General features: G+C 42.6%; 1 protein-coding gene across 1 annotated transcript in view; it reads left to right on the top strand.

The window, feature by feature from the left end:
* The first annotated feature begins 694 nt into the window (after nucleotides 1–694).
* The window catches only part of LOC124612598 (proton-coupled amino acid transporter-like protein CG1139), a 131,667-nt gene continuing 114,851 nt past the window's right edge, over nucleotides 695–17,510 (top strand). Inside the window, exon 1 of the mRNA XM_047140881.1 lies at nucleotides 695–811. Coding sequence (XP_046996837.1) covers nucleotides 725–811 — 87 coding nt within the window. The 5' untranslated portion in view covers nucleotides 695–724. The remainder of the gene's footprint in view (nucleotides 812–17,510) is intronic.

A 17,510-nucleotide genomic window follows, 5' to 3' on the forward strand; every position in this document is an offset into this window, starting at 1 on the left:
GCCCCCATGTCTGATAGGTAGCAAAGCAAGTTTTAAATCTAATTTAAAATTATTTCACTTGGACAATTAATTCTGTTCGACTGGAGAAATTCTATTTAAAACAGGCAGAAAAATACGTAAAAGACCTGTTTTAACTGTAGTTTCATAGGTAGGACTAGAAAAATAATGTGTTCATTAATATTAACGCTAATCATGTACGCATATCTTGTAAACTAACTCGTTCCACATCATTTCGCAGATGACAACATAATCCAATCCTTATTTATAATGATACTCTGAAACTGAGTCACATACTTGTCACTCTTGCAATGTCAAGTGCACGCCATAAATGCTGTGCGTTCTTCTCACCTATTAACGGCATATATGCTGATGTTCCTAAATAAACCAGTCGTGATGCTATGTTACTGTCGTCTCCAGGCGTACAACCCGGAAGCATGTACAGATAGCGTCTCGACTGTACAATAGACTACGACAGCAGCTGCTTTCAGTTTTGCTCAAAGCGCCTCAGCTTTTTGTGTAACCTTGCAGATAGGTGGGGGGATGTGGCTGAAAAGTCGCCGGTATGCGACCACGCGGTGACTGCGTGGTGGTGGAGGGGAGTGCCTGCGGCCCGCCCCTCTCTCCCCACCCCTCCCTTCCCCGCCCGCCACGGCACGAGCAGAGGGTGCGCGCAGGGTAGCTCCGCCAGAAGCTCGCCGACGCCAGCCGAGTAGAGTTGCCCGCCATGCCTTCAGGAAAGTTCACCAAGTACTCCTCCCGCTATGGGTCCTCGAACCGCCGATACCACTCCGGGTACCGCTACACCCCGCAGGTGAGACGCCACATCTCCTTTCAGCTCTTTTCTTTCTTCCTTCCTTCTTTTTTTTAATCTCACATCTTTGTAATATGTACGGCGAAGGGTACAACCGCTTCTACTTGTACTTCTCACCTAAAAAGATTATCGATTGACTTCAAGTACTTTAACTTGAACGGTGAGGATTGGTCAGAAAAAACTGGTTACTTCGCTACTGGTCTAAGGAAACTTGATAGCACCAATCGTCTTTTCAGTATTTGACAGTCCGAGTACCATCCTCTGCTTTTATTGTTGAAGGCTAGGAAATTTAATAATTAAGTTACTACAAAGAAATTCAGAACGATTTACACGTAGTATCTACGTAACAATGGAAACTTTCAAGTGCTATTATGTGGCACATAATACTCAAGAGCAGGTGGAAAAACCCAGAAGCTTCTGAATGCCTGAGTACGGCAATGCTGATGTGTCACTGCGTTTAATCACTTACTTACATCAGTTAATTATCTAAGCCGGAAGAGTTGCAGGTAGTTAATATCGACGAGTTACATTTATTGGAAGAAACCTGGGAAAATACAGTGGAGTTACAACGGAAACCTCGAACCTAGCACCATGCACTGGGTACTCTTAGCTATTTTTTGGGTATATAACTTTCACATCAGCTCGGATTACAAAAAGAGATCCGAAGGATATCGGTATATTTGCAATCGGAAGGTTTAGACAATACAAAAGCCTTAAAAATGTATTCGGAATAAACATTATTCTTTCGGCAAAACGTTACTGGGTACATATAATGAACCAGTATTCAAGACCGCCTGTAATGCGACTCTGCTATTTCCAGCGCACATTTCGTGCAAGAATGAGAGCAAGTGGAGAACAATTATTGTGCTTTTGGAGGCATACTTTCCCCGAATCCCAATCTCGAATGAAACAGGAAACGGACCGACAGGTAATCGTTGGAAGAACTCTCCACCATGCACTTTACAGCAGCTTGTGGAGTGTGTGTGTACGTGTAGATATTACAGGACAGTTGTTTCATTCCATCCAAGGATGAAAAGTCACAAGTTTTTCGTAAGAGGTGTGACATTACCAACAGAGTCCCTTTTCAAAGTATCTGTGTATCTACCGTCTTTAGTGAACAAATGACTATGCGATATTGATCACAGAGTTACGTCGGTGTTTCTAAACGATAAATTTCGAATCATCTGCCACTTTACGCAAATCAGGAAGCAGACTTAGTTTCTTTGCGAATGATGCAAGTTATTTTGTCAAAGATAGCAAGCAAGTACCAAAACAGGAAATACTAAATGGTGAAATGTGAAAGTTGTTGATTTGTTGTACATAAATCGACGTGATTCATACTTTTCAAGAATTACGATGATATTGATAAATGTGATGTGATAACAAGAAATAGTAAACCCAGTGTAACATTTTGGGATGAGACGGCCTGTCTGGCCATCCTGAGTGTCCGCCAACGGACTTCCACGGGCTTCCTACACCTACGCCTCGTAACTGATTCATAGTTTCTTCAACAAATTCAAGACAGACTTCTTCGCTCACCGCTATGCATCCAAGCTCGTACTTCGTCTAAAACAGTCCCGATTATGACGTAACATTGGGCATAACCGTCTACTTCTGCAGGTCTCCTTTTAATGCAACCTTAGGGAGTTCATTTTTGGGCGGCATGTAGTGAATGACATTATGCACTTAGTTTATAGATACTCGTAGGCTGTTATGATCAACCTGTTTCTCTACTTTCTGCTAATTCCGACTGATGGTCATTCCCGTCAAAAAAAGCTGTACCTATCTGTGCTGCTCCTTATCTCACGCGTTCGATATCCCATGTTAGCGTAACCTGATATGAATGCTACACGCCCATGCAATATTACGTGATAGGAGGTCCAAGCGTTTTGTAAACAGCCTCTTTCATAGCGATTCGCGGGTTCTCAGTACTCGGCTAGTGAAAATCAATCTACAACTTGAGTTTAATAGCAACCGAACCTAACTGGTCACCCACTTCGTATGTCGACGTAAGGAAGGAAGGATGATTAGGGTTTAGCGTCTCGTCAGTGGCGAAGTAATTAGAGATAGACTCTAACCTCGAATTGGAGGAGGGTACAGGAGGACATCGGCCGTACCTTTTTCAAAGCAACCATCAAGGCCTTCAGAGTTTTTGACGATCCACGGTAAATCTCATTCTGGATGGCCGCACAGATATTTATTGCGTTGTCCTTCCCAATGTGACTCCAAGGTCTTACTACTACGCTACCTCGTTCGGCGTTTTGGCTACATAACAGTACAGATAAGAGGAGTAACATTTTCACATCTAGCGAATTTGCAGTAAGGTGCATTCAGAGTCAGATGCGATCGAATACATAGAATCATGCGCACTTCCCCTTTCTCGACTCTGTCACCTGTAAAATGTATCAGAACAGTTTTGTTCTCTGCAGCTGATCAACACACAGTAAGCAGAAAATTGGGCTTATGAGCCTTTGCTGCTATGAATTCGGAGCCCCTTGCGTGCAGTTGCCCGATGACAAGAGAGTCAAAAATGCGGCTTGTGAAAGGAAAGTAGTATATTGTGGCGCCGTTTTCAATCTTGTTGAGGAATACTGCTATCGAATATCACCCTGGAAGTCCTATGAGGAAGAACTTATACTTTCACATCCACATATAACATCACCACATTCTCAGGCCTTGGCTTATAAATATAAATAATATTGAATCTCAGAAATCCACGTCCTCTTAATATCCTGTTCGTTATGTGGTACTTTAGTTGGCAGAAGACCACGGATATCGAGAAAAGGAGATACTGGGCTGCTTTGAAGTGCTCGATTTCTCATATGTCTGATGAATATGGAAGCCTTCGAAGATGTGTCTAAATAGTTGAGACGCCGAGTAGTTTCGGCAGCACTTCTCTCCACCCACAATATTGATTCACTTGCTAGTGTTTTCTCCTTTGTCGAGCTCTTCATGCTCACGTATTTTCCTGTGACCTTTGTTTTCATCCATAGATTCCGCCTTAGTCAAATTCGCTGTTCAAATGGCTCTGAGCACTATGCGACTTAACTTCTGGGGTCATCAGTCGCCTAGAACTTAGAACTAATGAAACCTAACTAACCTAAGGACATCACACACATCCATGCCCGAGGCAGGATTCGAACCTGCGACCGTAGAGGTCGCTCGGTTCCAGACTGTAGCGCCTAGAACCGCACGGCCACTCCGGCCTGCATATTCGCTGTCATCTTCCTTTTGTTCCCTAGTTCAGGCATGACTGGTTGAATAGATGACTAACAATGTTGTTTCTCCAAGCGGTGACTGCTCTGGACAGAATCTTTGTCAGTCATTAATTCCACTTCGACACATTTCCTTAGTTTGGCCTGACATTTCCTTCATCCTTTGCTTAACAGTATATGCTTAACAGTTGATGGACGACATACATTCCGATGAACACACCGCTATCGAGATGGCCACTCACTGTTGAGAGAACAGGAATTGTTTGCTCCCCAGAAAGTTAGTCCTCTTCACGAGTTTTGAGAAGAGCGGAGAGACAAGTGACGCCTCTTTCCCTGCGTCTACAAACATTATATGTGAAAAGCATTTGGTTCCGCAACACTTGTGGCATGAAATATTGCATGTTTCTCAGGAGCGGCCAGCATGCTCGTGCATAATCGAGACGTGGGTCAATGTCCTCAATTGGAGAGCGACGTTGTAAATGACGTTGTGTGCTGGATTTCTAATGTTTTTATTTATCATGTTGATCTTGTTTTATACCCTAGGATTTGATTTCATACCAATGACAGCTGTACCACTCAAAGAGGTGAATGTTTTCGATCAGGTTGTGATGGATTTGTAAACAGTCTAAATCTCCATTCAGCCGCATTGAAATTCTGTTGCGCGAAAATGAAGTTCTGCCACGGCAAGAAACTACAATGAGCCGTCGATGGCTACTCGGCGACACCGTTTTTTATCTACCACAACTTCCGCTCGCACACTGCTCGCCATGGCAGCTGGAAGTAGTAAATGCTATACAGCCGCTCCTTCCACTCATTCGGACGCTCTCTTCATGTCAGTAACCGTGAAAAGGAATTTCGTCATTATCAGGGGTTATTAGAGACAGGGTAGAAATGTATTTGAACGGAGATGGGAAAAAAGCGTCTGCAATGACCCGTTCCATAATCGTCTGGGATGCGCCTCATTTCAAGAAATAATTGAGAACCTGATTTCAAATGACGGAAGCCAGTTCTTCACTCACACGCGTCACCTTTCTTCATCATCGCTCCATGCCACTAGGTACTAAAGAGCCCCTGCAAACAGTTTTATTGAAGCCACTGATCGTTTTCACATTCGACAGGGCGTAGCATGGAAAGGAGTGGAAAAGAAAGGGTTACGTTTTCTTAGGTCCGTCTCGCTCGTGGGGAGAGAGTTTTTCGATTTTATCTCATACAATTATCAGAGCCTCAAAAAATGATCACGTTGTTGCATAAATTACGACGTAGCAAGTTTCGGGCGAGGCTATTCTCTTTTCAGTTGGTTCAGCGTCGTTCAGGAATCAAAGGCAATTACACAAGTAGGCAAATGAAGACACCTCTCAAATTACGTTCAAGGGGGAATCGCATTCAACGTATCTGTTAACGAAACAGTCCTTCAGTATGCTGGGGACCGAGATCTGACATATTCCAACCAGGGATATCCATCCATATCGTGGTGAAAATTTCGTATGGCAATAGCTTATCTTCAATAATGACTTGAACTAACAACTTTTACAAAAGACGCAGCAATAGGGAAGGTGCAAGATCGAAGGAAGTAAGTTCCTACTGAAAACTTTTGCCGTTCATACAATGTCCAAAAATTAAGGATGCAACGTCTCCTTCTTCAAGCAAAGGACTGATCCTCCGACTGTGTAGACAAAGACTACATGCCGATGTAAACGACACACAAGACTTTCTACCTCTGTCACCTTATGTTAAGAAACCACGAGGACTTTATTCTACTTCCGCTGAATTCGTTGATAATAATTTGATCCACCCGGATAGACGTGCGCGTTAAAGCGACAGTTCTGGTATGGGAAGCTGAGCCGGTCCCAGATCGAATCCACCCGCTGGAATAACGACGAGGGTCGGTATGCGGGCCAGCCTGAATGTGGCTTGCGGGTGAATACAAGAGTTGTACCCAAGTCCCGCCACAGTTTCATGATTCCGCCCACTTTTACACGAATAACACTACACACATCCAATTGGGGTACACATATACCGTCCAGGGTGGTTATGGGACGGTGAAAAGAAGGGCATCAGGCAGGCAACCCCTTAAATTAACCACGACAAATCCTTTCATAGCCGTGCCAACCCTGCGCTGATGCGGGGCAAAGGCACAAGAAGAAAAAGGAAGATAAGAGCATCGTTTGAATGTTGAGATCTAATTTACAAATGCAGCGACGAGAAAAGGTTTGTTTAAGCAATATTCAACACCCAAGTGTTCGCGGCCGCACAAGCCGCATTACAAACCCATAAAGCCGCATTACAAACCCATATGCTCGCCTTTGACGTGGAATTCTGTCTTTAAGGCAGAAAATGTTTCGTCAACATCTACCTCTTCATGCGTAATATTTTTCGTGCTGTTAATCTTTGTTACCCTGAGACTTTTTTCGGAGAGTAAGTACTAGAAAACTGAGGCTCTTATTGGGTGTGAAAGGGGGGAGGGGGGTGGTTCGTGCAATAGATCCCAAGTATTCATCTGCATCCATAAGTAAACATGCGTGATTTCGCTTTACTTACTGTCAGGCCTATAAAGTCATGCCGTCTCCACCTACTCCACAAAAAAAAGGTAAGTTCTCATACTCGTAGTTGACTAGGGAGGCTGTCCCTAAGAAAATGTCTAATGCATTCTCCGAGCACCCTACTCGTGTAGTACTGCAGTTCCCCAGCTGGTTTGGTGAGGCTGGACTGTCCCAGTTGGTGTATTCCATTAGAAGCTGAGATAGTCATCATAATTCGTTTCAAGCATTTCGATATTAACTGTCGGTGATGTTTAATCACTAAAGTTCCTCACTTTCATGAATCCTCTGTCGTTATAAAGCGTGAAATATAATGTTGGCATTATCTTAGGATATACACCTCGTCTTCGCGACTAAATGAGAGGTAGTTTGTTTGCCAGACACATTTCGCTTCTTTTATTTTCGAAGCGTCTTCAGTGCCCTATAATACCCATTTTGTCTCTTACTACATTTATAGGTTATATATGTGATGAAATGATTATGAATTTATTTCTACATTAGACTTTTTTGGCTTTTTTTAGGTTCAAAACCATGTCTTCGTATCAAGTTACTTTAGGCTTTTAACAGTTTTTAAATGCGCTTGCTATTTCGTGTGCCCCGCAATTGAACTATTTCCTCGATGGAGTGGTATTGGAGCATCGTGGAAGTTGAGAACACTGCAAGTAACAAACACATGGCATAAATACACGATTTTAGATGATACACAAAAAAACGCGATGAATTGTTGTGAAATGTGCACCTCATTTTCAACAAAAAAGGACATCCAGACACACGACTGCAGTTATTTTTACGAAAGCGTCACTCGTGCAAGGGCATTAAAATCATACAAAATGCTCGTACGTGACGCAGTTTCATCAGATGCCGGATGAATCGCCGTACAGCCCACATTCGCAGTAGTTGCGTAGGTTTTGGCCCGAGCCCGGCGTTTGTGGTGTCATTCTCTTTGGATCGAGTATTTAGGCACTAAAATACGATCCAGTTTGTGGACACGTATTGAGTCCCTACGTCGATATTCGAGGGGTCACGTTCCACCCGCGGAGTGCAGGTTGTCTGGAAACCACCAATGTGGTACTGGCATAAACTTTCATCGCTCTTCCTTCAAACGACAGCACTGTGTCCATCTTTAGCAGAGCTCTTGAAATATCAAATTACTTCGGCAGACTCTATAAGTCATTTGCATGCGAATGTACGTCCGCGCATCAAAACTACACGCATGTCACATGTGCCTCGTGGATGCAAGGCATACGTCGTCGATTGAGCAAGCAGCTGTCTCCACTATCTGGTATTCTGTAGTGCGTCAGCATGTTGAGTAACGAGTGACCAGCTGAAGTCAACGGGGCACCAAGATGCGCAGAGGGACGTGGACAGCAGAGACCGTGGACTGGGAGAGGTCCAGAGAACATGATAAGGGTCCGCTCTCTCATTAATTACGGCACACACTTAAGATATGATCGTGTCTTTGTGCGCCTGCTATTCTCGACGTTGGAGGAGTGAGACATGACGTCATTGTATATCTGGTGAAAGACAAAAAAAAGAATAGTCGTTAAGAAACAGAAACAAGAAACATATATAAACATGTAATGTTATGTGTGCCTCACTGTTGTTTTTTTTTAAACTAATTTGTGCCTGATTTTATTCTGAGAAGCTCAGTAATGTATGTAAATACCATAAATGTAAATGTGATTCAAGAAGTACTTGAAGTGAAGTGAAGCGCTGCTGGATAGCAAGAAACTCTTTAGCGCGCAATCCTCGCAACGATGGTAGTTGTGAATCTCTGAGTATGGACTTAAAAAAAAAGAAGACAATTGATTTATCTAAAAAAAGAGGACTGTTAATCTATATCTGGTGGAAAGAGGGCGTGTTGCTGGGCCGTCGCTCAGAACGTACTGTTACATTTAATGAAAATTAATATTTTAGTGATAAAAACGAGTAAAGTAACTGGAAGAGTTGCCAAATATTTATGTATACAAATTTTCTGGAAGAGCAGAATAGAAATATCTTGTTTTTGGAAGAGGAGGTGAACTTCATTGTCGTCGCCGTCTATCAGTCGACAGAATTGTAAGTGTACAAAGTTCACTAAAATACAGGAAAAGAAATGCATTTTCTATAGTTTTCATTCAATAAGTAACAACCTCTCATAATTTATTAATTACAGTAAATGGATTATATTCTTGTACAATAGTATGGTGCTGAACTCCACTGACCAATTTTGATGTAGCGGGACGTGTAGTTTGAAGGAAGTTTGTGTGCCAAGCAATATCCTTTTCTCACGAAAAGTAGATTGCTGTTTGATCTTATTTACTTACAATAGTGGTCCCTTAGGTATGAAAAGCTACAAAAACTTGGCTCAAAGCTATCCGCAATATGGCCTAGTAACTAACATAGTCGTATTTTCAACCTTAAAGAACAATAACTTCCTCCAAATTGTAATACGTCACCAACTGGTGCAGAAGCTGATCATTCAGGAGGCAGCAACCAAAATTCAGGGACCAGTTACAAGTAAAAATCTCAATCAAAAATCAATCTCTCTCTCTCTCTCTCCAAACACATATATAAATATTCATATTATTAAGATAAAAGTCATTTTATAAACAGACCGTTATCATATAAGAAGGGGCAAAGCAGAAGCTTCGTCGGACTAGGACCAAAACTTGCTTACCAGTATAATGGAAAGGTTTGAAAATGCATAACAGCATATTAAGGCACAGACTTACAGCCAGGATTTTGACATACTGTCATCTATACAAAATAATAGTTATTTTTAACGACTAATAAAAGCATGATTCCAAGAAACGTCAGAAGGATTTGCAATTAACGTCCCATCGACGTTACGGCTATTAGAGACGACTTTGAAGCTCAGGTACCACAAGGGCAGTGAACGAAATAGTTCACGCCCTTGCTTTGAGAATCACTCCTGCTTTCATCTCAAGCGACTAAGGGAAACCGTAGAGAACCAAAACATGAATTGCCGCACGGGAATTCGAACCTAATACTCCCAAAAACAACCTAATCATTTCAACTATTTGCTACGTTAAACAATGGCTCGTGCTAGACCTAATTTTTTTGTAGACTTCAGACAGTGCACAGTTTCCGGACAGCGTACATGGCTTCTCAATATTGTTTGACTGCACCATCGAAGGAGGCAGCTTACAAAACTATCGTTCGACTGATTATTGAGGGATGGCTGCCCTTCTAGGAACAGTTTACCCTTGATATCCGTTATAACGGAATATCTCCTATGAATAGAAAACGACATCTGTTTTGCCAGTTTTTAAGAATGAGCGAAGACAGATCTGCAGGGTTACACGCCTGTATCACCGACGAGAATCTGTTATTATGGAAGAAAAATTGTTATTTTACATGGTAATAGTTTCTGAGATCGAACAAATGCACTTTAAGAATCCACAAGCATTCCGCATACGCTGAACGTGTTTTTTATTTATTTTTTTTTTATTTTGCATCAGTTCCATAATGTTATAGGCAACGGGCCCCAAGGTAATGCGTTTGTCGACTTCCTGAACGCCTTTGATACAGTTATGTACTGCCCGCAAGTAATAAATAAGTGTTTACGGTGTATCAGACTGGGACCAGCCAAGAGCCGTATGCGATTGACATAAGGTTAGTTGTGTGCTGGAAGTATTATTAAGGATAAATTAAAACTGCAACAAGACATACAACCTTTTCTCGTCCATATTACGAGAAGGAAATCAAAGGAATACGAAAGATGTGTATAACGCCTCAGATAGTTCCAAAATACCCTGTTCTCCTTCCGGCTACAAGTCACACTGTACATCTATGTGGGGAACTGAAGAATTTTTAGCAAAAAGAACTCAATATGCCTTTCTGAGTAGAGAGTAGAAGTATTTACAATAGGGAAGTGTAGTACGCGCGTTTCTAATCAAGATTTATACTAATATAAACGGTCTGGTAAATAACGCCTATAGTTCTCAGAGACTGTTCGCAGACGACGCAGGTGTATAAAGGGCAATTGTACCAATGTAAAATAAAGAAAGGTTTACAGCTCGTTATGGTGGAAATACTTGCTCATAAGCCACCAATTAATCTGAGATATCTTTTGATTACATCATCGTTGAGGAATTACTGATATCAATCACAATGTCTAGGTACGTCCATTCGGAACGACTTATATGAATCGATCATTAATTATTTCCGGGGAAACCAGATACGAGACTGACATTCTCTGGGAGAACTAAATTCCAAGGAAGTATAATCCATTTACAATTGTCGCTCAAAAATGTCTCGTCTGAGCGACTCTTGTGTACTTTCCATTAGCTTGAGATCCTTAACAACTTGAGTTAATGGAAGTGTGTGTGTGTGTGTGTGTGAGAGAGAGAGAGAGAGAGAGAGAGAGAGAGAGAGCTATCTGAGAAGGAATAGGAAGTGAGGAAAAAAAGAGGATATCAACACACCCAGAAAGGACCATCACGTACCGTACAGTAACTTCTCGATCTGATACGTACCGAAAATTATTTAAGTATGTTTTCCTGCATATCATAGCAATTAACTACGTTTCGGCTTGTACACATATCATCCTCGGATTCAGTTCCTTTGAAAAACTAAAACTAAGCGTTCACAATTATCATAATTTCTTAATTACCCTACGACTTCCTATGATGTAAGAGTATACTAAATCCTGCTGAGGAATAATGTTGTCGATCATAGTTCAAATAGATGTAGCTGATAAAGGGTATTTCATCCACACATATGAAATGCCAGATAAAACGAAATTTCGTCAGAAACGTACCCCGAAGGAAGCTTCCCTGCAGCGTGGAATCAAACAGTAACGTCGGAATCCCCACTAAATATCAAATTGAGCTGTCCAGATTCAGACTGCATGAGGATGAACTGCTCACTGCCCACTACTTCTGGCTCCAGGTGCGACGATGACTCGTAACAAATCGGAGCTCGAATTCGATACATGGGTTGGTTACAATGAAACTTTCCCTATTTAAAACGTTATAACACGGAAACTAATTACCGTACGAGTACCAAACATGATAGCATTAATGTCCAAAGTATGGGGTGCATGACAACCACGCGTAACAGTGCCACGGTCCAGTTCCAACTATGGGCACCGGGTACCGTGATCAGTGATTCATGGTCTTACGCACCCGACCAGAGGTACTGCACTATTGACGTGTTAAAAGGAACAGGGCATTACTGGTGAAGCTCTGTTATCAAAATAACAGTAATACTGCAGCTGCACTTCGAGAATATCGCCGGCTGAAAGGATTACGGAAGGGTACTCTTTCTCCACGTGTTGTACGGAGCATGATGAAGAAGTTCGAACCAACTGGAGAACTGGGCGTCGCTCCAGGAGGAGGCCAACGACCGGTTGCACCACAGGTAGTTGATGAAATCGCTCTTACTATGGCAGACAACGCTGCACGCAATTCCCGATCGTCAGGCAGTGTGCATGCTGTGACACGACAGTTGAACATCCTGTGGTCCACTATACGGAAAGTGCTTAGAACCATTCTCAAATGGTATCTGTACAACGTCCACGTCGTACAGCAGCTTGCACCACAGAACGCACAACGACGTGTTGACTTCGCTCTCTGCCTTCTCGCAAGGATTGAAGTTGACGGTGATTGGCCCTGGACTATCCTGTGGACAGACGAAGGTCATTTTTCTCTGAGGGGTGAGGTGAACACAGAATGGCCGAGTGTGGGGATCTTCACCAACCGGTCACTGAGCATGCACTTCTTCTGTACGGTGAACTGGTGTAGCTTCATGGCTACGTTCATCACTGGGCCATTCTTTTTTGAACAGGTTGGGGCCAAGGAACAAAGCAGTGCGGTTTGACTGGCCAGCGTTGCTGCGTTATGCTTCGCAAGCAGGAGAGAGACGCATTGAACTCAACAGTTTTCACGAAAGATGGGGCCCCACCGCACATCGCTCGTGAAGTTCACCTGCTTCTCCGAAAAACATTTGGAAACGATCGTATTATTAGCCGATCGTTTCCAAATGCTTGGCCGGCACGACCGCCTGATATCACTCCACGTGATTTCTCGTTGTGGGGCTAGAGCATTTGCCAGGGGAATTTTCCCACATGTGCTGATGTGCGGCGCAGCATATCAAGAAAGCCAACCAGCATACCTACGGACATGCTTCGTTCTTCCGTGCAGAATGCAGTCCTGCGCATTCAGACTCTTCCGGACGCTGATGGGCACCATATTGAGACCCTTTTGTACTAGTAATGGTACCGGTATGTAATGGTATGATGTACAGTAGCAGCACATTCAACTGAATTGATTCTTCTCTATATCCTTGACAGTAATGCTACCAAGTTTGGTACTTGTACGGTAATTAGTTTCCGTGTTATAACGTGTTAAATAGGGAAAGTTTAATTATAACCACCGGCAAATGACTTCCACCAACTAACTAGTAAAAGATATTTGCTATCATTGATTAAGAATAATAACACTCGAATCTACCAGTATTTATGCTCTTGCCTCCGTTATTCCTAGTTCAGATTTATCTGTTTGCTTCCTCAGCTCGCTTCTCTCAACAATTGTCACGTTATTACCATATTCAGTCGCGGTCGACTTTTTATTGTACAGGGTGTCCGAAAAGTCTTTCCCTGATTACGTAAATTGATAACTCAGGCTAGAAGTAAGATACAAATATGAAACTGGTGTCTAATTGTTTACAAACTATCAAAGTTTTTTTCACACATCAGTAAACTTCCACATGAGCACCCTTGGTAGCACGTAGCACATCTAGGCGATATTCAATTTCCATCCACACATTAGCCAACATCACTGGAGGGATCGATTCAACGACTGTGGTTATCCGTTGCCGCAGGGTTTCAAGATCTGGTACACGTGTTCGGTAGACCTCGTCCTTGACATAACCCCATTAAAAGAGGTCTAATGGGGTTATGTCACGAGAGCGTGGAGGCCAAACCGTTGTCCCATCGCCCAGGAAAGGTCATATCGAGATAGGCACGGACGTCCAAACCCCAATGATGCGGTGCACCGTCTTGCTGAAACAAGACATCGGGGTGATACTGAAGCAGCTGAGGAACAGTATACAGTTGCAACATGTCCAGATACACTGCAGATGTGATGGTAGCCTCAGCGAAGAAGAATGGTCCGATAATTCGATCGTGCAATAGCGCGCACCAAACATTCACCTTTGGACTGCCTTTGGTGTAGTCCATGACCTCGCCAGGGGGTTGTGAACCCCAAATACGCACATTATGGCGATTCACTACTCCACTGACAAAAAAGGTCGCTTCGTCGAAAAAGGCAATTCGTCTGAGATAACCATCATCGTCCTCAATATGTGATAGCATTTCGACCGCAAAGTCATATCGACGTGTACTGTCATTGGGCAACAAGGCCTGAACGATTTGCACTTTCTATGCACGAAACAATAAACGGTTGTGTAAAATGTCATGGAGAGAGCTTTTTGGTATCTGTGATTCACGTGAGGCCCTGCGCACCGATTTCTTCGGACTTCGCAGAAAAGACTGCATTACAGCTTCCACCCTGTCTGCTGAGGTTCTTGGTCGACGAGACCTGTGGTCTTGAACTTCTCATACCAGGCTTTAACGCTCTTAACATCAGGTGGATTCCTTCCAAATGTTGTCTGGAAGTGTTTCTGCACTGTGGTTGGTGATCGTGTCTCATGGTACCACAGGACACACTGTGCCTTCTCCTGACTGGTTAACATGGCTTCTTGGGCACTGCACCTCATCCACTACTTACGTACTGCGATCCTAAAACAGAAAAAAACTTTGATAGTTGTAAACAATTCGACACAAGTTTCATATATGTATCTTACTTCTAGCCTGAGTTATCAATTTATGTAATCAGGGAATGTCTTTTCGGACACACTGTATGTTGCTTTTTCACTCAGTCCTCGATTTGGTACGCATTTTGAATCTTTTGTCGACGGTCAGTGTTGGCCGAGACACCAACCGAAGTATCTTACAAAACTTCTTGTGCGTCTTGCTTAAATAAGAATACTACTTCTGACACGTCAACAACGCGATAAGGGTGTGTCGACAGAATGAGACAAAGCAACAACTGCAAGACCTACGTCTTGTTTAGAACTTCCACTGTACTTGGATGAACAAAAACACCAATTACGTTTCAGAAGAAACGGCTAGCTGCTTATTTACAGTGATTCTCTCGAAATATTCGGCAGGCTTCCTTTATGCAACAGCGGAAAATTGTAGCTGTTGAAGCTGCAAAGCACAATGTCGCCAGCTGTCATGCCTTCTAGTGACGCCGATCTTGATGAGCAATATCACGACGGAGGCTAAGATCATAATGCAGTTTCACCATTTGTGCGGCTATGTTAATGACTGTAGAAGTAAATGGCAGCTGAATTGTGGGACAATGCAGAAGTTCTGCGTAAATCTTCATAACATTTTCTTTCTCCTCCACCTCCTCCTTCATTTTTACGATTCTCTGCACCGACACTTTGAAAATTGAGATTATCTGTGATTATGTGATGGCGACGAATCGGTTAAATCCCTCACGATGAAGTCTTTTGTGAACCTGCATGATTGATATTGGCATCTGTATGGAAACATAACGGATGACAACTTTATCATCCCTCTCGAGTTTTTTTCTTTGCGAGCAGTGCAACGTTTGTTGTGGACAATTCCTTACAGCCATATTAGGAGTAAATTGTACTAGAATAGTAGTGAAAATGCAGGAGGTTTGCGTAACAAGTGAAACTTCAGGCAGCTTGTGGCAGTCGCTACTTTCTCTCCTCATTGAGCGACTGGAGGTCACTGACACGAGAAATTTATCTTTTATGTCGTAGGAAAAATAGAAAACACAAGTAGCTTAAAGCGTTTATTTGCACTGACATGAGGAGTGTAGCTGCAGCATAGCACCTTAATCCAGCAGTATCCGCTTTCTTGAACTGCTTCTTTCGTTTATATTTACATCACCTCCCAACGAAATAAGGAGGCTGATAGGAAATTACAGCGCTCGTCCATACTAGAAAAAGTTCTATTATGCACTGATGACACTGAAGAGTTTGATAGCTGATCAGAAGCGAGAAAACCACTAGTGAACTGGTATCTTGCACACAAGTTCTGCCAGGCGTATAAGCCACAGACGTTTCAGAACTTCTTGAGTGACATAAGTTAACATTCAGGTACGCTGCGCCAGAAATTGACTTAAGAATAGGCTTATTCTCTAGCGTCAAATTCTAAAACTCCCATAATGGTAACGTGGATAATTAGAAGCACAACATAAACCAAACCACAAAATACGATTCTTCTAGACCCACCCTCTGCTTTTGTAATGTAGGAGATGATTTAGTAGCAAAGAAAGGAATGAAGCGTTGGCGGGAATTAGACTAATTATAGGGAAAACAGACGCGAGTCTGAGATTTATTCAATGAATGCTAAGCAACTGTAATTGACGTTTGTAGATGGTAGATTACAAAACTCTTGTTCGAATGGTTCTTTAGCATTACTCATCAATCTGGGACCTTTACAAGGTTGAATTAACAGAATATATAAAGTATATCCAAAGAACAGTAATGCGTTTCTCCAAAGATTTGTGTAGTAAACGCGAAAGCGTCACGGAAAAGTTCATCCAGTTCCAAGGATTAATGGAAAGTATAGAGAAGATTCATGGAAGATCGTTAGGGATATGCTCGTCAAACTCCTGTGGCAAATGCTTCTAGAAAAGCGATGTGCGTCACGGAGAGGTTTATTGTTGAAATTTATGGAGCTTACGTTCCGAGAAGAGCCAAGCGGCACATACTGCAGGATTAAAGATTACTCAAATATTCTGTCCTGACAGAGATATTAAGACTCTTTCGTTGAGTACTTGCCAATGCAGCATTTCTGTCAAGCATTCTCGCGTGGCAGAAATGCCTGTAAGGTCTGTTTCTTCCTATGCTTATTTGTAAATGATCTGGTTCCACCAAAATCCAGTCCACTTTGGATCTCACACGACTGAAAGGTGTTTCTTTTTTACGTGTGTTTTCTTTTTTAATCATGCCCAAATTACGTGTGTGCCTGCAAGTAAGTCTTCATCTAGGATAATAGGCAGTGTCGTACCTCCTCAGAAGTGCTCATTCCACTTGCAAGGGTACAGCCTTCGTCCCCACCCATGAGATTTGCATGCTGACTTTTCGTCGGGACACTGATGACCATAATGTCGAGCGCCCGTTCAATCCAAATCATCATTGTCATCATCATCCACTTGGGTACTGAATCAACAGTTTTGGCAAACCAAATTCATCTTGTCACTTTCAGTGCATTATGCATGGAGAATGTGAGAACAAGTTCGCATAATTATTGTTTCCAGAATCCTTGTCGTTTGCCATTTAGAGGGTCGGTGTGTCTCACATAGGTCATTCGCCGGTGATGCTGTAGGATTTTGCTAGACGGAAGTTAGTGATGAGAGATAGTGCCTCTGTGGACCACTTCTGTCATCTTTTTTCGAAAGGGCGTGATCTGTGCTACATTTCAGTCGCTAGGAAGCGTTCTGTGCCCAGGTGATTTTTTTGTAAATTATGGTTGAGATTGGATTTAAAACATTGGTTAATCCCGTAAAGAACTCAACGCAGACTGTTTCAGGATCTGTTGCGTTTTGGAGGCTGCAACTGCTACGCAACATAAGCGGTGCTGTGCACCACCGTATACGGTAACTAAATGCTGGCAGTTGTCTATTTTGATCTCAGTGTCATCGACTCAAATTACCTACTAATTTTAACCAAGTAATTTTGGATACCGTCCTGTACAATATCTCAGTTATTTCTGCTGCTGTTACCGATGTACCTACCAGCATAAAGGTTGATGTGATGCTGCTCTCAACGAAAAAGGAAGGAAGGAATATTAGGTTCAAATGGGTCAAATGGCTCTGAGTACTATGGGACTCAACATCTTAGGTTATAAGTCCCCTAGAACTTAGAACTACTTAAACCTAACTAACCTAAGGACAT

This window comes from Schistocerca americana, chromosome 4, assembly GCF_021461395.2.
Source record: "Schistocerca americana isolate TAMUIC-IGC-003095 chromosome 4, iqSchAmer2.1, whole genome shotgun sequence".
Lineage (NCBI taxonomy): Eukaryota > Metazoa > Arthropoda > Insecta > Orthoptera > Acrididae > Schistocerca > Schistocerca americana.